The sequence below is a fragment of the Stegodyphus dumicola genome, chromosome X1 (genome assembly GCF_044657685.1).
Source record: "Stegodyphus dumicola isolate Sdum_Otavi_A_Nest chromosome X1, ASM4465768v1".
NCBI classification, from domain to species: domain Eukaryota; kingdom Metazoa; phylum Arthropoda; class Arachnida; order Araneae; family Eresidae; genus Stegodyphus; species Stegodyphus dumicola.
Genome location: NC_140780.1, coordinates 256,611,207 through 256,637,383, shown reverse-complemented (window position 1 = coordinate 256,637,383; position 26,177 = coordinate 256,611,207). Strand labels below are relative to the sequence as shown.

General features: G+C 35.6%; 1 protein-coding gene across 3 annotated transcripts in view; it reads right to left on the bottom strand.

Annotated features, from left to right (window-relative positions):
• Positions 1–26,177, bottom strand: part of rdgC (retinal degeneration C) — a 288,353-nt gene that overhangs the window by 180,802 nt on the left and 81,374 nt on the right. For all 3 annotated transcript variants that reach the window (XM_085807574.1, XM_085807576.1, XM_085807575.1), the window contains one exon: positions 1,468–1,634. In XM_085807574.1, coding sequence (XP_085663700.1) covers positions 1,468–1,634 — 167 coding nt within the window. The remainder of the gene's footprint in view (positions 1–1,467; positions 1,635–26,177) is intronic.

The window sequence follows — 26,177 nt, the reverse complement described above, 5'->3', positions numbered from 1 at the left end:
GCACGATGTCTGCCAACCAACATAGGAATGATAGCACACACAGCGCAAGAATTCTATGTCTCTATTGTAACTTAGCAGGTGTTATGTCTAAAATTGTAAATATGTAAGTGTATAAGTAAATGTGTAATGTAAGTAATAGTGTAATGTAAGTAATTTAATCAATGAGTGTAATACGTCGTACTATGTGTACTTTTAACATAACGTAATCGGCAATGTAGTCATTAGCGTGTGTAACGCGTGCCACATGTGTATTATTTTAAGTAACGCATATATGATTATAAGGCAAAGTATGTGTGCCTATCTTGTTATATAGCATAATGTCATTTAAGAAGTAATAGCAATAATGTAAACTATAAGTAATCCAGTTATAAAGTAACTTAGTAAGTTCGCAATACAATTAGCTTAACATAGTATACCGTCAGGTTATAACTCTATTAAGAGTAGATTAATGTCATGCATCATGTATGTGTAGTCTAATGTCATGTGAAGTGTAAAGTATGTATGTACTAATTCATGCAAGTATTATGTATAAGTTTAATGTCATGTCATATATCATGTATGTAATGTCATGTTTCATGTATGCATTATGGCCTATGAACACCCAGGCAACCATTAACATAAGAATCTGTACAGAACCAATGTCAAACTGGAATAGCCCCTGTATGGCCATGTAAACTTTTTCATGAAGGCTCAGTAACTCCCGGTGCGCCCTTGGACCCCAGGGAGTTCTTGTATCTATATAGGGAAGGGCGTGGGACATATGCCTGTTTACCTCCGTTAAACACCAGGCGTCCCCGTCCTCCGTCACCTGTCACCTGCCCATTTATATATATATATATATATATATATATTCCAACGTAAGAAAATCAGTTCTTTGTAAGAAGTTTCAAAGTGCAACAGAAAGAATAATATAATTTATTTTTATGTCTTAAATGCTTTTTCTTTCTTTTTTTGTTAAAGTATTTCAATTTTTTACCCAATGCATTTTTGGAATAGCACAGTGAAAAATATTTTAATACAAAAATACCCCGTTAATCGGTGATGATCCTTATACAATCGAAAAATCATGTCACTGGGCTTAAAACTGTGCACATAAGGCATAAATTAATAAAGTTAAAATGAAGTTATTTTTTAATTTGCAAAAACACGCTAGGTGTTTCTTTCCTTTTCTTTTTCTTCCTTTTGTTTTCTTTCTTTTTCCTATAACTTTATACGTCTATCGTTTCTTTGGAAAAGTAGTTTCAATAAACCAAGTATTATGCATTTTATTGTGCAAACTCATTTTAATTCATATTTAGCTTTCTTTCAAAAGCCCCATTATATATGATTATTGTATTTACATGTGAAAACTGCAGGTTTGAAGATGATGTGAAGTGTTTTAGAAATGCAATATTTAATTTTCATAATACGATCAGTGAATTTATTTACTGTCAAATCCCTTTTTTACTTACAGAAATGAGTACTTACCCTTCGAGACTTGAAGTATTCAGTGAGCTTGACTATAGTATCAGCTTTCATTGGAAGCTTTATTTTGAGACCTTTGTATCCCTCTTCTACTTTCACTGTATCTGGTTGAGTTTTTTCCCATAAATCTGCATCTTCGTCATCCGATCTCGTGAGCAAGGGATTCTTACCTAAAAGAAATACAGGAACGAGCTTTTTGATAAATTCTAAGCCATTATATTATATTGTCAGGTCTAAAAGAAACTTGCCATACAATAGAATGTATAAAATTGTTAGTCTAGTTTATAGGTGTTGTGAAGCACCGGAAATGAGGTAGAAATTCGTAATACTTTTAAATATTTATTCTGCAGAAGATTATTTTACAAGATGCCTGCAAGAAAGCATACAAAATATACTAAAGTTGTATTCGAAAAGTATTTACAAATGTTTAAAATATTTGAAGTTATACATCAGAAAACTATTTTGTTAAGCAATATTTGAATAAATAGATTCATCTTATAATATTTAAGTAAAAATTTCGGAATCACGAGAAAGGTTCACGAGAGAGGCATTCTTTTGAATGAAATGTGATTATTTGCCCTTTTTTCTCTGTTCTCTGAATATGCATACTGCACATAATTTATAGTTGTATGCCATGGCTTATGGCAAATACGCAAAGCAATACACTTATTTCCATAAATTAAGCATAATTCAGAATCACATTGAAATTGAACTATGTAAAAATGAAAGTAAAAATTCACCAGCAAAATTATTTCACAAATCTTCAAAAATAATATAAAAATTACAAGAAGCCATCAGATAACGCCGATAGTACGTTACAATGTCGAGAGTATAACAGAAGTGTACATAAGAAATGGTAGCAAAGAAGTAAAATTGTTCACAAGTGTTCTGTAAGCCGCTTAGTGCCACAACCGAATAGTTATGACACAGAGGACGCATGTGGATGATTTTTACATGGTAGAAATGTCGGCCACCTGGAATGGGGGCGTACTCAGATGGAAGTATCCCAGGAACTAGAATAGCATAAAGTGTTATCTCTAGGCTTTGGCAACGATGCCAAAATGATGGAAATGTCAGTAGACATTACAGTACACTTCGCCCCCCCCGAGGTACAAAACTAAATGACAATTGTATGTTGCAGTAACTGCTAAAAGAATGCGGACGGAGCATAACATCAGAACTATGTCTTCAGCTATCTTCAGCCACGGGTACGACAGTTTCAAGGCAAACCCTGTATAGACGTTTGGAACAGAGTGGTCTATATGCTGGCAGGCCTGTCAGATGTGTTCCACTCACGGCAACTCACTGTCGCCAGCGGTTAGCCTGGAATAGACAACATGCAATGTGGACATCGCCACAGTGGACTTGTGTGACGTTTTACGACGAGTCTAGGTTTAGAATGCAGTCTGATTCACGTCGGACTTTCATATGGAGTACTCCAGGTACCCGCTACTACTAAGAGAACATCGTTGAACGACACCGTTACGGTGGTGCCGGATTGTTCGTTTGGGGTGGAATTATACCGGGCTCCAGAACAGATCTGTATGTTCAGATCGGAACCATGACAAGCGTAATTTATCGGGATATCAGTCTGGAACAACATGCACGTTTGTTTAGGGGTGCTATATAGGCGCAGAATTTGTGTGTATGGATGACAACGTCCGTCCTCACCGTGCAAACACTGTAAAAGAATGCTTTCAATCCGAGGATATCACCCGTATCGAATGGCCAGCATTCTCACTTCACTTGAATCCGATAGAGCATGTGTGGGACATGCTTAATCGACGAATTGCAGTCCGTCAAGCACCTCCTATATGTGCACTAGAACATCGGAGAGCATTGTTTGCTAAGTGAAGTAATCTTTCCCATGATCAGCTCGATAATTTGATACTCAGCGTACGTAGGAGTTATATGGACTGCGTTTCATCGTCTGGGAGACATGCAATGTACTAACCATCATACCAACCATGTAAAGGTTTTGTAAGGGAGATATTTTTTGTAATTGCTCCCGGGAGCAAAATCGTAGTTTATCGTGAATAGTATCATATCTACGCCATTTTTTTGTTCATTATCTTTTGTTTAATAAATGGGCTTTATGAATAAGTCACGTTTGTTTTGTTTCTGACCTTTATTTGCCGGAGCTTTATCCTTAATTTATGCACATGAGTGCAATTCTAAGCTGTAAGTAAGTTGTACAAAGAGTATGAATTTAGTTGCGTTTCTTTCCAGAATAAGTCTTGTAATGCATTATTGTTTTGCATATTATATATATATTTGAGCATTATGTTTAGTTCGTATAGGAAAGGGAAGCGTTGCTATAAATAAATTTATTTCGCTGGCGAAACTGTCAGCTTTCTTTCATAACAGTAAAAGCTTTAGTCTCCAACTAACTTTTCATGCATCAAGCAGCATAGCTTGCATACAAAATATCAGTTACGATTAGAATTGCTATAGATATGACAACATGAAAGATATATTAGACTACCATAAGCTTACATAAAATGGTGAATATTTCAAATAATTCTTGTTTAATCAAAGTAATTTTAATCAATATTTAGAACATCTGTCAGCTAAAGATAAAAGGGTAGAAATGGATTATTTAGATCGTTGGGCACTTTTTAAGAGAAAATGTCTTATATTCACGTTAAATATGGAGATAATAACCCATGTGTAACGTGAATAACAGATGCATGCAGCCAACTCGTTCGCCGAGATTTGAGCCTGGGTCAAATTATCAGTGTTCAGCGGGTTTATCATTCGACCGCTGATAGGACAGCAAAACGTTACTCGTCTTAAAATGCTGGTAATTTATTCTGAGTTCGGGTCCCAGTGATTAAAAAGATGTTTACATACGTGGGTGGACTTCAGACTGAGATCCGCGGAACTCGAGGGCTTCATGCAACTAACTCCTTTGTAAGCTCCGCAGTTCGAAAGAATTTTTGAATATCATGTGTATAACCCACAATAAGAGAACTTAAATTCAAGAGTATTTACAACATTCAGATATTGAATAAGATTTGTAAAGATTTTTCTTCTTTACTGCGTGCTTTCGTAGTGTAAATGGAAACACGGCCGGCTAACAATCAGAAGTTCTGAAATTTGAATCACGATGAGAGCATTATTTCACCTTATTTGCACCAAAATCTCTGAAATGAGTGGCGTCCGAATTAAAGTGTGGCGGACTATAATTATTCGGCACCTGGATTTGGTGACTGGGTCTCCGCCTTCCCGGTCGCTCTTTAAAGAGCAAAGAATGTACGGAATTTTTCGCTTTCCTTACCGCTCGCCTCCATGTTGTAATTGGAAGTATAAGATTTCGAATCCTGGCTAGGGCACTGCACGTTTTTCATTTTTCTGCTTTGATAAATCTAAGGGAGCTACAGTTTTTCTTTAAACTTAAAAAAAAAAAAAAAAAAAAAAAAAAAAAAAAAACTAATGATTCTACAAGTTAATTAAAAAAAAAGGCAGTGATTTCACATCGGTGTTAAATATCACCATGGACTGCCATTTTAACTTGTGAAAGAAAGCCAGTGTAACAAAGAATAATGAGCTTTGTCTACAAAAAAAAAAAAAAAAAAAAACATTTTCATTGCTTTCTGTCTTTTATTCAAGAATTTTTAGTGACGTCAATTCTTTTCTGGGCTCAAATAACATAAGAATGAAAGAGAAAAGGTCATAGTGCCTTTTGCGTGTTTTACTTCATATCATTTACTATATTTACTGAGGAAGGAAATATTATCAATAAAATGATGACAGGTCTTATGATCAACTAAACTCCTTCGAAATGCAATTTCGATGAATTTTATTTTCCTTTCAAGATCTTGACAATTTTTTTAATAGTTTAACCAAGTAATTTTGTTATAATAAATACGCCAGAAAGCACTGTGATCTTGAAACTGACTTTTACACTACACTTTCACACTACAAATCGCTAATATGTTTCCGATTTACAGATTACTCCAAGTAAAATATTTTGCATAAGTAAAGCTGCATTTAAGATATGCCTTAATTAACAACTCTGTAGAGAGGAAAAAACTAAAAACAAATGGAAACGTAACTAATATTGTTTGAATGCTTTTGAACGACGTTAGAAGTTTAATAAGCGACAAAGATGAAATGTTATGACATGAAGGTTTGAAAAGATACGATTTTCTTCGTATAAGATAAGTTGTATTTGGTTATTTTTGATTAGAAATAAATGTGTGGTGAGCGCGCGAAGATATTAATTTCCGGATTCTCCATCTTATGCTTACGCCCTGGATTTTCGGTAAATTAATTATGGCGAAACATCAGATTAAAGAATCTTTTCAAAGAATCCTCAGATTAAAGAATTAGGCTTTCATGAAGGATTTTCCAAAAAATGGCTCTTATTTACTTTATAAGGTATTTCTCCCGCTTTCTTAGCATGCCTTCGTAGTGTAGTGGTCAGCACGTTCGAAGCGAATTCGAGAGGTCCGTAGCTTGAGTTCCGGCGAGTACATTGCTCATTTTTCATCTCTCCTGCCTTAAAAGATAACCTAATGTCTCTACAGTGGCACCCAAACTAAAAGGGTGGGAGATGATGACTCTCCACACCCCAGGATTTGGCGATTTGGTCCCCTAAAGCCCCAGTCGCCCTTTAAAAGGGGGGATATATAAGGTATTTCTCTCGCCTTCTTAGTCTGCTTTCGTAGTGTAGTGGTCAGCACGCTCGACGCGAATTCGAGAGGTCCATGGTTCGAGTCCCGACGAAGGCATTGCTGATTTTTCATCTCCCCTGCTTCCTTTTGGCTAATTTTATACTAACGTACCCCAAAAAGCTGTAAGCACCCAACAAAAGTAATAACTAATGTTAAATAAGCTTATCTGTTAAATAAGCTTGAAAAGATAAACAACCAAAAAGGGTTGCTGGTGCAACGATCAGAATAACATGACTGACCTGTAGTACCCATTGAGAGGTGAAGCAGGCGGAATAATAATAAATCAATAAATTTCTCCTGCTTTAAAAAATAACCTAATGTCTCTACAACTTTACATATGAGAGAAAAGGCAAAAAATCCACTCAGCGAGCATGAGAAAGATCCCACTGTATATCGACTATAAAAACGTATGTTCGGGGTTAAAAGTGCACATTCTACCATTTTCTGCATTTTATGGGAAAGAAGGATGAGACTTTCACTAAAGCAACATTGTGAACTTATGAAGCTGTGTTGGATGAAAAATTGTGATGCTGTGAAAACTTTAAGCAAATTTCGTGGATCCAGAACTTAGAGAATATGCCCGGGGCTTCAAAGTGACCAAGAAGGAATTTTAAAATGCCTGCCTTTCAAATATATATGTTCTAAAATTTTAACAAAAATTCTTATTTTATCTTCGCCATTTTAAATACTGTACTAATTGTACAGTTAAACTTTGGGCAAAAACTGAAGCGTAGCAACATCTAGATAATAAATACTATAAGATTTTCAATTTTTGACTGCTAGAAAATCTAATTCTGCATTCAGTGAACTATTTCCTATCGCCATTATCCTCGTATACTCAATTCAACCACAGTTTGCTTACATTCGTAACCTCTGTTCGTACATAAACTTTTCATTTCATGAGTTTGTGTTTCGAGCTGTAAGCAGAGTATGCGCGTTTCTCTTCTAATTAAAAGATAACGAAAAGAGCCGACAATATTGCTTCTGCAATGGTTGGTACTAAGAAAATAATTTCATTTTAGTTGATCGTTGTGTGTCAACAACTTATTGCAACTGCACAACAGCAACGATATGCTGTTTTCTGCATGGCTTTCCCGCTTGACATTTATGCTTTCCCACTTGACTTACAAGTCTTCCTGCTTGGTTTGCAACGTGCTAGAGCAATATTTCTTCATAAATATTTTCGCAGTAACAGATTGTTAAAACACTACAGTTTTTACAATCTACATAAATTAACTTTATTGATACTCGTAATTAATTACCTGTTTATTTCTCTATTTATTATTATATTTATTTTTATCATAACTGTAGTAACTCCACTGTGCTTGCCGTGCTTGTCGAACTCCCACATTTCTGAAATAAGCTCTTTTAGTAAAAATGTTCGCTTACCCCTGATTTAAAGCGAAATTAAAAAATAAGAAATGCTTTCTTTTTTGCTCGAGTCTAAAATTATCTTGACTTCCTGCAGACACCTCTGCAATACGCCAAAATGGCTGTATAGGTTGGAGACAAAGCTGAATTTCTCCAGGCTCCCAGGTTTTTCGAAAATTCTTTTTCCACGGTTTACAAACCATACAGTGTCATAGCCACAAGCTTTGCATATTTACACCACTGATTGAGTAGCTAGTGCATAGCCGAGCATTTGAGACCTTATCTTACGCATCAGTACTCTGATTACCAAGTTTCATGCACTTAATGCTTCGCAGGATGCCTTTTGGATGTAGAATAGCTTAACATCTCATGTAGCATGAGTACAAAAAGATTATTTTAATGTCCTTTTGATAATTACACCATCTCCCTTCATTTACTCAGTATCATGAACTCCGTGGTCTTTCGGTCTAACCATGATAAAATTCTGGAAATGAATTAATGCAAAGTTTCCCGAAACATTCCTGCACATTGCACGGCTTGAAGAGAAGTGCTGTGAGAAAACCATAAGTTATCTTGTCTGATTTGCGTTTGTGCCTTTTTTGTTTTCTTTGTTGATCGTATGCAGCGTATCTTCAATAACATGCAGTGAATGTGTAGGGTTTAGATTTATATTAACTAACATTTATTTTAAGTTTAAACTATCTTTCCTGTTAAGCCTTACTTTCCCCTGGAATTGCCAATGCCAGAGTATGTAAATTTTAGTAGAACGCGCAAGAATTCAAATTGTCAGCGGAAGTAATCTGAGTTAAATAGAAGGGAAACGAGTTCGAAAGTGTGCTTTCTTGCTTCACGAGCGTGGAGGTGGCTAGTTAGAAATTGAAGAACTACACGTTTCGGCCTGTGTGCTTGCCTCGGTAGATAGTTAAATCTTTCAACAAGAAAGCAACGCCGCCGCGTAAAGAAGCTTTGGTAAAGAGGAAAACACCACATACAACGTATCGCAGTAGAAATTATGCATCGAGAAGAACGCTTCCAGGGCCAGAGTGTCAGGTGCAAACAAGGCCGCCGTTCCCGAGAACGAAACGACAGCAGGAGGAACGAAAAGACCACCACCAACAGAAGAAATTCAAGCATGATTCCAGACCGGAGGACGCCAAGACCAGCCGTCCAGGGGCAAAACGGAAAGGACAGCAACCCGACGACTACCACTCCAAGAGGCCAGCATGCAGAGGGCGAAAAAGAAAAAGCAACATGGACGACACTCGAAGGACATTAAGGAGACGATTGACTTCGATGAAATCTATAACGTGGGAGCAGTTCTGCCAGAAGAGGCTGTCGGAGTTCCAATCATCGAAAACTCAAAGATAAGTTAAAATCTTCTATAAATTTTTTTCGTTTGTTCCGAAATGTTATGCGTAAATACGAAGTTCTATGTTTTGACGGAAGTCAATTTGTCTCGGTTGAGACTTAGTTTTGTTTTACTTTATTTAGCTAAGGCAAAAAGTATTATTTTATTTAAGTATAAAATCTAAGAACAAGCAGTTTCTGTTGGTCGAAAGACTAATTCTGTTATGTTAAAGCCAAAATTTGGCCGAAGATAAAAATAACTTCGTATTCTTGTATTAATAAGAACTTTAGTTTCAGTGCCGCCAGCTTGGCGAAGAATGCGTAAAGTAAAAATTTATTTTTCTCTTATTCATTTTATGGTAAATTGTAAAAATCATATGTATTAGAATTTTGTAAATATACGTAAATACTTGAAAGTTATGTAAAAGTAGAATTTAGTCTAGAAGCATAAAATTTTAGATGCTAAAAGTAAATGCTCAAAAGCAATGAATTCAAATTTAAGTATTAAGCTGTAGATAAAATCATGCTTTAGAGCGAAAGCTTGCATGTCTAAAGATGAATGAGGGGGAAGTTAGAATGAATGTGTTTTGTAGGGTTCTCCACCTACACTTGAATTTTAAGAATGTTAAATTAGCCCATCGAGTTGTAGAATGTCGAGTAAGGTGTGTCTATTTGGTCGTTGAATTCTACCAAATCATTGTGATTAGGGGAAGTGTTGCAATACTAAAACACGAATATTCCCATTTGACACCACACATGGTGGAGAGCTAGGGTAAAGTTAAATTAATGTTTGAATACTTGAATGAATGTGAATTAAGCAGTAACTAAGGAAAATAAATCGTTCAAAAACAAAAACTTATTCAGTGTCAAGAAAGTGTAAATTATAATGTATTTAGAAAGATACTGATACTTATTCCTTCCAGATGCTGGAAGGAAGAGAACAGATTGATTGCTGAAGTCCAGGAAAGGTTGCTGTAAGAAGAGAGGTTTAAATAAGTATCTACAGAAATTTATTCTACCTTTTGTGAAAAAACAGTTTTTTTATGTAAACGAGGCTCTTAAATTTTAGTTCAGAATTGTGGAAACTTTTCAACAGGTCGTTTCTAGGACCTGCTTCCAAGTTTACCAAATTATGGCAGCGGCAAATGTAGGGTTTAGATTTATTTTAACTAACATTTATTTTAAGTTTAAACTATCTTTCATGTCAAGCCATACTTTCCCCTAGAATTGCCAATGCCAGAGTATGTAAATTTTAGTAGAACGCGCAAGGATTCAAATTGTCAGCGGAAGCAATCTGCGTTAAATAGAAGGGAAACGAGTTCGAAAGTGTGCTTTCTTGCTTCACGAGCGTGGAGGTTGCTAGGTAGAAATTTAAGAACCGCGCGTTTCGGCCTGTGTGCTTGCTTCGGCAGATAGTTGAATCTTTCAACTTTTTATTCAGAAAGTTTGCTGAAATCTCAGCTGTATCTTAGAACGCGGTTAGGTTAGTTACGTTTAGAGAGCCTCGTAGGTAGTGACCTGTTATTATTCATTTTTAGTTGTACTTTCTTATTTTTATTTTACCGCCGGGTCGGCGTAGTTAGTGAGCGTCAAGAGCACGCATCTGTAATTTCTAAAGTTGAATAAAAAGGGATTTAAACCCTTCTCAAGACATTGTATACTTTCCAGTTCATAGCAGTCACCACTACTGTTGCGTGCAGGTTGGAAGCGCGCAACATTACATTGGCGCCCGAACACTTGTCGAACTGAAATGACATAAAATTGGATGGAAGCTGCTGGACAACAACAAGAAATGGCAAGCCAACTGGAAAGATTTGGATACCTGGTCCAGACGATGAGAGCATCAATCAAGCCAAACGTCAATTTCGACGGAAAAAATTCGGTGGCGATATTCTTAGAAGGCCTAGAAAATCATTTCCAGCTATACCCTCTGCCTGAAAGACAAAAAGTCGCCATTGCCTCGTCTGCACTAAGAGGATGGTGGAAGAATATAGGCAAATTTTTATTAGGGGAATTCGGAGGCCAAACATATACCTTTGAAAATTTCAAAAGATCATTATTAAAGGCCTTCCCCATAATGAAAGACCGAGCAAAGCTAGAAGCCGAACTGTATAGTTTTTATTAACGTAATATAGAAGAGTTGACGGACTTTATTCTGCGAAACATTAAGCTGACGGATATGCTGTATGGGAAGAAACCCGACGCGGAGATTATTGAAATAATCTTACCAAGATTACTACCTGCTGTTCAAGATTACTTTGAAATTACAAACCCAGGCACATTGCAGGAGCTCTTCGAATTGGCGGTCAAGTTTCAAAATCGCAGAATAGCGGAAAAAGCTAGAGGGGCATCGTATTCTCAAAGTATCCAAAGGCAATCTTCAAATGAGCAGAACAGAAATGCAAATCGCTCTTATGGGGGAAAGAACTATCAAGCTAACTCATCGAACCTCGAAGGTCAAGGCCCAAAAAGGAAATTTGAAAACAACCGTCCGCGTACCCAGAAGGCAGAAGTTGAAAGGAAAGCCTTAAACGAGTAGAGGGGTCTGTGAAAGCGAGGGTCCAGACCCCGGAAGTTTTGAAAAAACCCTCAAAGAGATACTTAAATACGGTCATCGTAAAAAACTCACATTTACCAATTATACAAGTCCTGGTTGGCGATGTACCAGTAGAAGCCCTCATCGATACAGGAGCAGAAGGTAATTTTATGAGTGATATTTTTTTTAAGAAGAACTTTAATCGGTTACGATTATTTAAAAATAAAAACACAGAAATCATAGCAGCGCAAGGACAAACTTGTCAATGTATCGGAAAACTATCTTTAAAGATACAGGTTCAAAACGAAAGCCTTAAAGTATTAATTTTTGTAGTAAAAAATTTGCTAAGTCCACTTATTTTAGGTATGGAGTTTTTAAAAGCCGCGAAGGCCAAACTCAATTTTCAGGAAAGTTCTATTGTGCTGGAGATGGATCGGAGGGTGATGGAACCAGTGGAACAACCGCAAGTCGACCTTAGCCATTTGAATGACCATGAAAGCCAAGCCATCCAGCAAGTGGTGAGTACTTTTTCAAACTTGTTTTCAGAACGACCTGGTAGTTGTCAAATAGTTACGCATGAGATACAGTTAACTGCCGACAAACCCTGTAGGACTAAACCTTATCGCTATGATAAACAGAAAGAGAAATCATAGAAGAACATCAGGAAATGTTAAAGAACCAAATAATAACGCCCATAAATAGTGAGTACGCGAGTCCAGTCGTACTATGTAGGAAAAAGAACGAGTTTCCTCCTTCGGATAAAAGGGCTTGGAGGTTTGCTATCGATTACAGGAAACTTAATAGTGTTACTAAATTCCCAGTTTACCCTTTGCCGGTTATAGAGGAAATTATTAGAAAGATTAAATCTAAAAGATACACGACTAAGTTGGACTTAACGTCTGGCTACTATCAAATAGCTATGAGACCCGAAGACATACATAAAACCGCGTTTATAACAAAATCGGGCACTTATGCATTTTTACGCATACCCTTTGGGTTGTGTGGGGCCCCGTCAACATTCCAGAGAGCTATGGACATTGTTCTAAAGCCTGTCCTAGGAAAATCGACTTTAATCTATCTAGATGATATAATTATAACGAGTAGTACTTTGGAACAACATATTAAAGACTTAGAAGTTTTTAAATTATTAAAAGAGGCCGGTCTTACAATTAACGCATCAAAATGCAAGTTCGCAACTAAAGAACTTAAATATCTCGGTTATAAAATTTCGCAAAGGGGTATAGAAACTCAGGATTCAAAAATAAAAGCCATCAAGAATTTCCCACCTCCCAACACCGCCAAGAAACTTTCTTCTTTCCTTGGGTTATGTTCTTATTATCGGTCGTTCATAAAAGATTTTGCGAATATTGTTGAACTCTTGTTAGTAATTAAAAGAAAGAAAAGTAAATTCACGTGGACAGCAGAAGTAAATACCGCATTTGAAAGGTTAAAAGAAGCGCTCATGAATGCCCCTGTTTTGAAATTCCCGGAGGGGGACGAAAACCTGGAAATTGCAGCAGATGCGTCGGACTATGCTGTAGGTGCGGTTCTTATGCAAAATGGCCATCCTTTGGCATTTTTTAGTAAAACGTTGAACCCTACACAAAGGAATTATACAGCTACAGAGAGAGAAACATTAACCGTATTAATGGCTGTACACAAATTTCGAGTTTATTTCGGCAAAGCGCCAGTAACAGTCTTTTCGGATCATGCGGCTGTTGGTAGACTTTACTCGGGGAAAAACCTAACGCCCAGGTTAATAAGATGGGCTTTAAAACTTCAAGAATATGATCTCATAATTAAATATAAACCGGGTAAGGAAAACAATGTAGCTGACGCGCTTTCTCGTATAAAACTGGACGATGAAGGAAATGAACTCAAATGCGCTGTGTTGACTTCAAAAATTTTAGATTCTAGAGAAACAATTATTGCTGAATTGAAAGCTGATCCCGAATTTGGAAGTATCTATGCATATTTGAAAGGCCCCGAAAGCTTTGAGCACACAGATATCGATACGATAAGAAATAGAGCAAAAAACTATGAAATAATAGATAATTTATTATTTTATACGAAAACAACAAACGAAAATCTCGAGTACAAACCAGTTTCAACGAAATTTCAACAAAACTCAACAACAAAGTACAACCAATTTCAACAAAACACAACTACAACAAAGTACAACCAATTTCAACAAAACACAACTACAACAAAGTACAACCAATTTTCAACAACAAAGTACAACCAATTTCAACAAAACACAACTACACACACAGTAAATATCTCCAGGAAATGTTTGCATACTGTATGAACTATCTCTTGGCCTGTCAGCTCTCTAAGCCTTTTCCTAACAAGAAATATTAAGATGTTAGTTATAGCCACCTTGTAACATGTGCGAATTTGCAGAGCAGTCACACTATCCAACAACAAAATTTTCAGGATTGCATTTGCCCCCCGTACAAGTCCATTGTTGAAACAAACACATAATTATATGTAACAGTTCTTGATCTATGTTTGCTCAATTAACAGACTAATTCAAAATACCTTTGTTTCCTCATTACTCATGTTGAGTTTTATCATGGCCGAGTACTTTTTCAAGGTTTTTATATTTTCTCGACAGTGTGTGCGTGTGCATATATGTGCATCTGCATAGCATATACATAAAATAATAAAATAAATTTTTAAATTTTGATCACATCGTAACTGCCAAACTTAACCATTTTGGGTCCTAATGGGCACATACGTCCCAGAGATTAGATTTCATTTCCTACTGGGTAAATAAAACCCATTTTTAAATGGGTTTTTATGTTTGCAGTGTTTTTAAGGAATTACAAATCAAATGACTAAAGAAACCTGACCTATTTGCCAAATTTGTCAGCTTTTTCCATATCACTTCTTTACGCCATATCATACTTAACTTCTACTGCAAGAATAAAATATTCAGTACATTTAACTTTATTACTTATTCACATGCAGTGTAGCGTTATTATCACAATATCCTAGGTGAATGGGACAAATAGTCCCTGTCCCAAGAGATTTCCAGGAAACGGAAAATGTTAAATACTTTAAACTCATATTACACTTCTTTTAGTATGTCAACATTAAACTACTTTTCATAGTTAAATTTTGATCATGCAAAAGTCGGGTCGAAAGGGTTTTAAATTAGGGAAAAACAGGAGATTTGGGGGCAAAAGGCAGAACCTAGAAGGTTTTCATGCTGAACGAGATATAACTTCAAAAAAGGCCAAATAAATTTGCTTTACAGTGCATAATTCAAGTTACTGACCTAGTCCAAATTTGCATACTACCCTTAAATTCATTGCATAGTGCATGGTTCAAATTATTGAACTACTTACAATATGATTCTAATGTAAAATATTTAATTAGATATTCTAAATTTTATGCTTCTAGGCTATTTTCATTTCATAATATTCCTACACTTTTCACTGAAAAAAATCCTGAGTAGGACCAAAAAGCTTTTATTTATCAAAGTACTTTGACATATTAATAAAATTAACAACTACTGTACATATCACAATCAGGGTGGATAAATTTTGTAATGTACTATACACAAGTAATAATTAAACATTGCTTGAATCTTCATAAAAGGCTCCATAAATGTGTGTCACAGATTAGGGAAATTCAATTTTTCTCATTAAATATATTTTAATTAGAAAAAACTTATGATGAAAATCACTAAAAGAAGGGAGTGAAATTTGCACACTTTAAATTTCATTTACTCAAAATATTTTCCTTTATAGTTGGGAATAAAGACTAAAAATTATAAACCAGGAGATACGATGATATGCCAGAGACCAGGAATGTGTTCAAAACTGAGAGAGTTGGCAGCTAAGTCATACTAACAAATTTCACCTGATTTTACTGTTTCCTTTCCTTTTCCAGTGAGCTTTTTTTTTTTTTTTTTAAATTCTTTTACGAAAGCACTCAAGGCAAGGGTTATAAGTATAAAAGCTATTTCTGATGCTTGCCTCAAGCAAAGAAGAGCATTTTGCTTTTCTAATTTATGCTAATTACACATGCTCATTAAGATACAATAACACGGCAAACAAGTATTAATTTAAACAAGTATTAAACAAGTATTAAGTCAAATTTGAAAATATAATATTAATGGATAGAGCCCTATTTCTATGAAAATCATAAGTGTACGAACACTTTTGGGAGCCACTGTATATACGCCCCTATATTGCATGGAATTAAATTTTTATTGATGTGTTATAATCATACACATTTTGTTCTTTTCTCAGGGTGAACCGAGGGCCGCAGAAAATGAGTTAAGGGCTGCGAGCACGCATACACACACACACACCATTCCAGTGCCTTATGCTGGTTTTCGTTGTGCAAAATTTCGTACAACAATGAGACACTGGTTATTGTCGAGAACATTTTCAAGATGCTGTTGCGTTAAATGACCCCTTGATATGTAATTTACCACCATTTTCGTATTTCGAGAGCACATGTCACCTTAAATTATCCTGCCTAATTTAGAACAAAAAAATCGTCTTTCTGTTTTACCGTGGTGACCTTTAGTTGGTCAAGTTCTTTTATGACTATGCTGTATTTTTTAATCATTGCCATCATAAATAAGGAGCAATGTTATCCTTCATTTTTTCGTTTTAGTCAAATTATAGACATTTTAGTGGGTCTCTGTGTCTGCGTATATTTTATGCCTTTTACAGAAATATGATTAATGGCTGCCAGGGTTATTTCTGAAAATTAAATCATAACACATACTTCAATAACCAAACACTGTGTGATAATTTATGCATGATAGACGGTTTCGTCATAATAATATTTTTTATATTTTCTTTTCTGATATTTTTTCAATGACATATGCTATTTATATAGCGGCTTATTTTTTCCGAGGGTTTCTGCCATTCATAAAATATTTCAGTTGTTCACAGTTCTTAAAATTGTTGCTTTTAGCCACACAGTTATATACTCTTTTACGTTATCTGCATGGATTAAAGAAGATTAATTTTTAATTATTGGGCGTTTTGATTAAGTATTCTAGCAACAAGGGAAAGAAAAAGAGGCAATCGCATCTGCCTATTCCTTTAAAGCAAGAGATTTTTGTATTTCTATTTATTCTCTTTGTAATTATATTATTTTAAATGCCTTGACCCTCATTTAAAGTAATCAAGAAGCAGAACAGATGCATCCTAATTTCCAATAAGAATTATCAGTTGCATCGATAGGAAATATTTTAGGGTTGACATTTCTTTCGGTAGTCTGGCCTATTCATTTTTTAAGAGCACTTATTTTTGTAGTATCGCTTATGAGAAAAGATTATTGTTTCATTATTATTTCATTATTTACTACGTGTTCTGAGAATTTAATTTTTTCTATAATTATGTTTGTTTTACCTTGTTTATGTGCTTAGAAAAAGTTCTTGGGCGCCTTAGATATTTTGTTTTCTTTTTTTTTCCTAAGTTTTCCCGTGTTGTAGGTTTTTGTAATACGTTTTCTTTTATCATTATTTATGCATTTAAGAATTTGTATCATAAAACGTGCAAGTTTTTATTTAAGTTTACCTTAATAATTTATTCTGCGCCTGCTGCTTTTTCCCACACTTTTGTGGTTTACATTTTGTGGCACTTGGACTAGAATGGATTACTGAATTAAACCAAGGCATACGAGGTTTGTCTGCAACACCACTCCGATTTTGATAGCAAGACAGATAAAATCCGAATGTCTCCTATTCTTCTTTCCTTACCACCAACTTAAATGACCACTTTCTGCAAGAAGGCTAACAGTTGCAAAAATCCATACATTACCTGCGTCTATCACAATGCAGAGAACTATCTCTAACTATTATACCGAAAGATTCGACTTGTGAAGCATAAACGAAGTTTCGTGGCAATGTTTTCCTTCTCTATCTAAGCTCGATCAGAATGGTCATTGACTTCAAAATTTATCCTATTTTATAAACATTTATTATAAAACTAAATTTAATACAATAATTGTAAACTTAATTCCTCTTCATTTCTTATCTTAACCTTAACATATATCATCCATGATCAAACAGTGATTTTTTTTCCTTATTTGACTTGATAAATATTTGTTTCAGGGCTCTTAGAGTGCTTGAAGATAGAATGGATAATAGGACAATTTTTTAATGCTTTATAATTTTCCTTAAAAATGAATGTATTGTGCTAGAAATAAGTATTGTCATATATCCTATTTTAAATTTGAATATGTGCTTCCTTGGCCTCTGAAAAAATGCCTTTTTTAATATTACTAAAATTAGAATTTTATTTATACTTTTTTATTGTCCATTCATTTTCTTTGTGTTAATTCCCGTAAATAAAATGCAAAAAGGCTTTAGTACTTTACACAAAATGCAATAACAGGCAAAACCATTTTTACGAGAGTTAAGGAATGAAATTGTAGAGACATTCAGTTTTTTTTTTTTTTTTTTTTTTTTTTTTTTTTTTTTTTTTTGAAGAACGAGAATGTGAAAAATGAGCAATGCCCTCACCGGGACTCGAACCTGGAACTTTCGAATACGTGCCGAGTTTGCTAACCATTACACCACGAAGATGTGCTGGAAGGCGGCAGAGAATACCCTATATACTCCCCCTTTTAAAGGGCGATTGAGGATCAGGGGACCCAATCGCCAAATCCTGATGGTGAAGAAACATTATTCACCACTTCTCTCAGTTCGGGCGTCACTGTAGAGACATTAGGTTATTTGGATGCTGGGGAAATGAAGCAAAGCTCTTGGCGGGACTCAAACCTGGACCTCTCGAATGCGCGCCGAGTGTGCTACCGTAATACCGCGAAGGCATGCAAAAAGGAGGGAGAAGATGCCTTACAAAACAACTTTGAAATGAGACGTCATATATACAATGAGCATTCGTAAGTAATAATTGAACCTCTCATTGTGTTATTATATTTTTCTCTTTGAATAAAGTGGCGACTTTGCCAGAATGCAAATTGGATACGTGTATTTCAAAATAGAATTCCTGCAGTTTAGGGAGAGATTTTGCAGCCACGCTGACAATTTGCTTGCCTAGCTCTGAGAATAATTTACTGGGTGTTAGTCCTTTTTCAGCAATTAGTGTAGAACTGGGCAAACGCTTATTAGGCTTTTACATATGTGTATCTGAGTTAAATAACTGTCATTTAAACTCAAATTTTGTGTCTGCTGAATCCCGAAGCTGCGGAGATTACTTTAAAACCCAAGTCGTGTATGCATTTGGTAGGTTCAAAATTTTAAATAAAAGGTTTGTTTAAATATTCTTTTGAGTTATCGTACTGTAACGGACGAAGCGATAAATTGCCTGACAATCTCAATAGGGATCAGGTTAGTTAGTTAAGTAACTAGTACCCTGGCAAATTCGTTGAACTGTATTAATTAAATTTATCATATTCTGTACATTTTAATATAAAAAGGTTTTAATGTTTCGTGACACAAGTACATATAATTCCCAAAATGCGATAAATTATGCAAATTACCATAATATATGTTTTTGTATTTATTAAATCCTAATTTTTAAAGACCTCAGCACAAGGAATACAAAAGTTTACGAAGTTTAGGCTTCCACTGGCGTTTGAGCCCTGGCCCTCATCTATGCAGACAAATGCTACCGTATCCTTGAGGGTATATATTTAGATAATTTTCCTTGAATCTGAATTTGACTATGGCCTAATGCTATGCCCTATTCAAACAATTTCGGTTTATATTACTGCTAATTTACAGTATTCAGAATACATTTTTGAATTAGTTTACATAGCAGATTAATCCTTCAGTACATTCTCAGTGTTTCTAAATTTAAATTATGAAATAAAACAATGAAAATTACATCTAAACGACTAGCATAAAATTAAGCAAGATTCTCAAAGTACAGGACAGAGATTTTTTTAAACTCCACCTCTTGTTCTGTTGAGTTGCAAATATTATTTGGATGACTGAAGAAAAAAAATAGTTTGGAAAATTTTATGCGATAATTTTTAATCAGTAAATATTGTATTTAATAATCTTCATTTATTTGTTTAATTTATTTTTGAAAAGAAACAGACTGAATTAAATATAGTACTATTATGTTACAAGTATAAAATCTTCGTTTCCAATTCTATGCATACTAAATTTCAAGTTGAATACGAAGTGTATTCAGTAAAAAATTAATCTATTTCCGAGTAAAATCTTCTAGTAAGAAAGAACAATCACAAATCCCATGAAGAGATATAATGTACCTTACTTTCAGTATACGATAAGACTCACAAAGCGCAAGTGGAGAATACTGAGGAAGAACACGACCCAAGTTTAATGATGTGGTATTGCTCTGTCATGAAAAGACGGCTCAGGTAGTGATTGATACCATGACATTGATCGATCAGGCTCGATTCTCTTTTCTTTCATCAAAAAGATATTGCACGGTACCATGCGACCAATTTTCTCCAGTGAGTAATAGTCCCATCTATTCACTTACTTGAGTTACTTACGATGGAAAATCCAGAAAACAAATTTTTGTTCGTTTCTGGACAGTTCCATACCCTAAGGTAAAAAATGTAATGTAAAAGTTATAATGAAAAAACGTTGTTTAGATTGCAGGGTTTTCCTTATTTTACATAACAAATTTATTTTAAGTTTGATTACCTGTTCTGAACTTCCCCTCACATTATATGAAGTGCTATTTAAACGCGTGAATATATCAGTTTATTCAGAGCGTGTTTCGCTAGCTAAGCGCACGTTTCGTTGTTATTTCGCAGTCACGCTAGTAAGCCCCTTGGCCTTATCAGTTTAGTATCACGCCGGTCAGATTCCTATGAGTCCACCTCTTAGGCGTAAACTTTCACTATTTATTTCAGGTTTGACTTGTATTATATTCTACGTTTAGTTTCCACCGCAAGTGGACGGTGTTTTTGTAACGCACGAAGTCCGTGCCTTTCTGTTAAATTAGGTTGGACCTCAGGCATAAATAAATAATAAAATATAAATAAAAATATAAATCACTAAAGGGTTATTTTCACCCTTCTTCTGTGCTGATATTTAATTCACGCCCGTGCGAGAATTCGCCAGGTTCATTGTAGGATCTAATTTAGTTAATGTGGAATAACAGAGACAGATCTTACAAGATATTATTCTGAAAATACTGATATTGTTGAATCAATTATTTATTCCGAAATTTTATATCAAGTTAAATACAATATCTTACATACATGTTAAATTAAATGTAATAGCCTTCGTGAAAGACTATCGGAGACTGTTAGTAGGATTTATAATTAACGCGAGCTCTCTTAGCGAACTCTACATAAATAACAAATCGTGCAATAAGTGTTTCAATAAATTAATGTCTCCGTAAAACATGCAACATCCATCCTAAAAGTCGAAGGAAAGGAAAGTTTCATTTAAAGTCTCTTAAAAACTTGCTAAAATATTTTGAAAAGTTTAAATTTTACTCTATGTAACCCAGTTACCTCATCACTTCATAGGATTCTAGCTAAATTACAATTACTTGAAGCTACAGCTTATTAGAACTTTGAAGCGACTATTCGCTAAGTTCTATTGAATCAGTAATCTCAAGAAGAAGGCTAAAGAGATCCTTTTACTCACTCAACGACAGTTAACAGAAGACATTTCTCGTGCTTACAAATACCTTGTGAACACTTATGACAACTCTTGTGACGGGACAACTTCCGTCCTAAGGATATTCCCAATCGGAATTAAGTGCCGCCTCGCACTTAATTATCTGAAATGTGGCGACACTACGACCAAGGGGCAGACGCGACAGTACCAGTGCGGTCCGTGTCAAGCCTACACCATCCCGAGAGAACTCAGGTTCCAGTCCTGTGAAGACTGATATTCTACCCTCGTGGTTGAGACTGTCTAAGTACAGATCCTAGCCAGTACGTCCCAGGAATTCTCCTGAGTCAACCCCCGAGGGGAAACACTTATGACAGTAATTCAAAAATAGAACTTAAAATTAAAACTAATTCCAAATTGAAAAATCAGCCGGAGGTGCCCAGAGATATCTAAAAGCGTTGACTCTTGTTTAATGTCACCCAGACGTAGATTAACCGGTAATTAATTTGCACGACCGTAAACTAGCAACCTTTAACTAAAAGCGAATGACGTGGCCGAAAGCGGAGCACGTTCTGTCTATAGTAATTTAGACCTCAACTTAAATAGTAGCTTTCTTCTCTACTTTGCATTATGTGCGAAACAGAAACCTCATTCTGGCAAGAAAGCGTAGGTTGGAAAATGAGATTTTAAAGCAAAGGCTGTTTCCAAAATAAAATTAACCACTAGGAAAATTAAATGAAAACCCACAACTTTAAATCTACTATAACTTCTACTCTCGTCTACTTCCATCAGAATGCAAATTAGTTTAAAGTATAAATAATCTTCGAGTTGTTATGCTTTTCAGATACTGAGGATAACCTACAGGAAATAATTTCCTTATGGTACCAAACTTTGAAGACTAAGCAACTGATCCAAAGAAGAAATGGAAAAGCAACTATTTTTTGCTGGTTGCTTTCTGCAAAAGTGACACAGCAAGAACTATCTAGATTCTTGTAATACCTCGAAGTAAAAACTGAGTCATATCGTGCCCGGGGTGGCCCCATGCATCACATTTTTACAAGGATTACCCACAAGAAAAAAAAAGAAGAAACCGCACTGTGCCAACTATAATAAAGAACCCATTGAGAATTATCATGCTTGCGAACAGTTTCCTAAATTCATAAATTCTGACAAACCCAGTCGTAGGAATTACTCCGAGAGCGTACTTCCAACAAAATCTACGCCGAACCCTTTCCACTGCTATAGAAAGTTTGGTCAAAAAGCTTAGCTTCAAAGCCACAGATTATGTTGTAAAGCCACCACTGCATCACAAATAATATGCGCACATATGCTGACGATTACTGAAGCTTACTAATTATCTTACGTGGCGTAACCTTTTTACTTTTGTTGCTTTCCATCTGACTGGCACACTTGCAGTACAAGAAGCGATAATCGCCCTACTTGTACCTAACTTTCTGGTTCGTTCTCGGAGTTTCACCTGCTAGCTCATCAAAGTCACGTGCCCTCAGGCATAATTTTCTTATCTAGCTTAATAAGGCCCCCTCTCTGTAGCTACATCAGCAACTTCACAATCCATATCTGTATCTGAATGTTTTTCAGACAGCACTTGGCATCATTAGGCTGGCCATAACTCTTTTTTAGTTCTCCTGCTGTTTCAATTTAACTTGCTAGCGCCATATGCCTGTTAGCTGCGACTGCTTTAGTACTTAGTCAGGATGAATCCAAGATTTAAGTTAAGCGTATTATTATTCTACTCTGCATATGATTCAGTACAAACGTGTGTTTTGGTTACCCTCAAGCTAATAGAGTTTAATTTGCGTAACCAACAGATTGGTGTATTCATAAATAGTCTTATTTTAAGCTTCTACTTTAGTAGGGATATTTTTAGTTTGTAATCCAACCGGAGAAAAGTCATCGGGCAGTTTTCTACGATTACTCAAAGGTGAATTTGCATTTTAAATTTATTTAGCGTAAACGACGACAGTATTAGTAGACAATATGTGCCTTCTTTTACTGTAGCAATAAACAAGCAACTCTTCACTCTTAACGAAAATTGATTCAGAGCTCACGATATATCTAAATGAGCTCTTTCTTTGCATTAAAGTAATAAAAAAATTTCACTGTTGGTGATAAGTTAACAACGGCTGAAAGTCAAACAAATGGGAAAGCACAGCTTCCGTGGCCATGAAATTGAAGGATAGTTGTAGTCCAAAGAAAAATTCCATAAGTAGCGTGTCCGTAAACTTAAAGTAGACCTCTTCAACATTTAGAAGCCTTGAAAGAGGCAACAATGTGAAAGACATAAGTGATGTGACGTTTGTTACAGAAATGAACATGCTTGATGCTCAAAATGTATTTCTCTTTTGTACTATATGTACCTTAAATATCTAACAACTTTTTCTTTTCATCTCTCATAACATTTAAATCATTAGGTGTTTAGTGGCGAAAACGTTAAACATATTCTTTTCTAAATAAATTTTAAGCTGAAAAATTAAGCGTACACAATATTGCAACTTTGGTCAACATGTTTTGCATACACGCTAACAACTCCAAGCAGTTTTTACTAATACTGAATTTCTATATTATAGCTTTCCAATAAATGTTTTTTCTATAGGATTCAATGGACCTGAGTTATCACTCTTATTATCGTTTGTAAAGTAATCATATGATTTTAATATTCCATTAATATTTCCTTTTATATAGTAAATGTACCTTTTTCTCAAAGCTGTCCGAAATGGAACTGGGCTACTTTTTTTATTTCCAATGACAAATTATGAACAGTTACAGCAAAAATACAAGAATAAAGAAGATAGAATACAGCAATACAATGAGGAAAAAAATAGCTGCAACAGAGTCCATTAATGTAACATATCTCTTGCCTCCCAGTAACGCTCGGCGAGAGAATTCTTGCGCAGAGCAGGACAATGGGGTAGATGTGCGGCATCCATCACCTCTCCAGAGCTGCACAGAGTGCATATCGGAGAAGGAACAATTTTGAATCTATGAAGATGATATTGTAGGCAGTCATGTCCGGTGGCAAGACGGAATTCAGCGACCGCTCTACACCTTGAGCCATTACACAAATTCGGGATAGCATTCTTCCAAGACTTATGAGAAACAGGGTAATAGAGATCTTCCTGAGCACGTACTTTGATAGATCTTTTAATAAGATCCCTAACAGTATGGAAAGGCAAAGGACGATTAAGCATTATTAAAGCACCCTTTTTTGCCAAGAAGTCGGCTTTCTCGTTACCTGGAATCCCACAATGGGCAGGAACCCACTGGAGAACAATAGTTTTCTCAAATGAAGCCAGGTTTTGTAGATAAAGTCGACAATCCTATAAAGTCGACAATGTTCTGTGATATGGGGTTTTTATCTGAAACGATTGCCAACAGATCAGCTTGGGAATCACTGAGTATAACAGCTTTTGAGAACTTTTCCAAGTGGCATGATAGCTGCTACAGAGCTGTGCGAATTGCAGTAATTTCACCGTCAAACGCAGAACCTTTGCCCATAGGGATGTAGAAAAAGAAAATTTCGGAGAAAACTCCGGCACCTGCATTAGGGCCATCAGACAAGAGGGATCCCTCAGTGAAGATCCCAAGCCACTGATCTGGGTAAGGTGTGGCTCAGGGTAAAAATTATTTAATACATCGAAAGCGAGGGCTCTCAAAACAGACGGATCCGTATTACGTTTCGTTACTTTTTGACCGGGTCAAGATTAATACAGAAAGATTTCAAATTCATTGGATTTTGTAGTGGAACAAGTAATTCTGGTTCATTCATTAAACCAAGTGAACTTTTTAACTGAAAAATTCTCTGTAGAAAGCCCATCTGGATCTTTAGATTTCTAGGCAGATCTTGATTGACTTCATTCCAAAGTGAAAGACATCCAGGAACTCTAATGATCTTTTCCCAGAGAATTAAGGCCCTTGTGAGCTACTTGTGCTCTCAAGCTCTCAGTTAACATTTCTAATGACAGAATAAAACATACTAGGCAAATGAATTTTATTCGCTAAAAAGGAGCCCTCTAGCGATTGATATGTTAAGAGCGCTGAATACCTATAGCGAGAGGCAGGTTCGAATAATGGCTAATAACGCAGGGTAAATGAGTGTTTTTATGGTCTTCTCCATATGTAATTCAAGTACCAATCGTTTAACCTTACAAAGGTCTTCTACTAAGGTATACGACCTCTTAGGGAGGTACCTTGTATGCTTTGCCATATTCAAACATACATTTTCAGAACTGAAGTTATAAGGTAGTTTCTTCCTCTTTTCTGCATGCCCTCATGGTGTAACGTTAGCACACACAGCGCGTATTCGAGAGGTCCAGATTCGAGTCTCGGAGAGGGCACTGCACATTTTTTCTTATCCTGCTTCAAAAAATTACTCTACAAAATAAAATAATCTATTTTTATTGCGATTTAAAAATGCTAAAATATCTAACTATGCAAAATGAGATGAATATTAGAAAACAATAGTAATGAAAATAAAAACTATGATAGTTTATGAAATCAGCATGCTGTTGCTAAATCACCAAACCTATTTAAATTAAAAAATGAATGAAGCAATAAGAAAGGATAAACTTATATTTTCGCTTACTTTTTATATTTTTTCTGATGTACAAGTGTGTGGATTCAAACGACGGTAAGTAATATAGAATAGAAGCATGGTGATAAAAAATGGTTCAATATTCAAAGCATTAGCTCAAGTTAGAACATAATTAACATTTACGAGCCTTTGTACATGTCTATTATGTTCACACAAGATACATGGGTTCTATACATGATTTATCATCTTTCAGATAAACAGGTTTCTTATATGCTTTGACATTACTTTGTCTAAAGTAGATTATATCTCTACCGCTGCATCTCTTTGGATCTTTTGGAATTCAGTAGCAAGATTATCGGGGATCAAACAAGTTAGAACAACTACCACCTATATGGGAAAAGAGAAGTCGTCTACAGGCAGTGCAATGTGGATAGCCTGCTCCTGAAGTACGATAACCCTCCAAAGAATTTGGACATGGCTTCAAATCACCCCATTTCAACGTCGATTAGCCACTAAAGACATACGCCAATACACTACACAGTGTAACATGCATTCTATGGACTTTAGTAACTGTTAGCCAATATGGGTACCACTTTTACATCTAGAGAATCAGATAACAAGCCTCAGGGAAAAGAATACATCACTGGACTACAGTGATACGTGACCTTGTCGAATAGATTACTT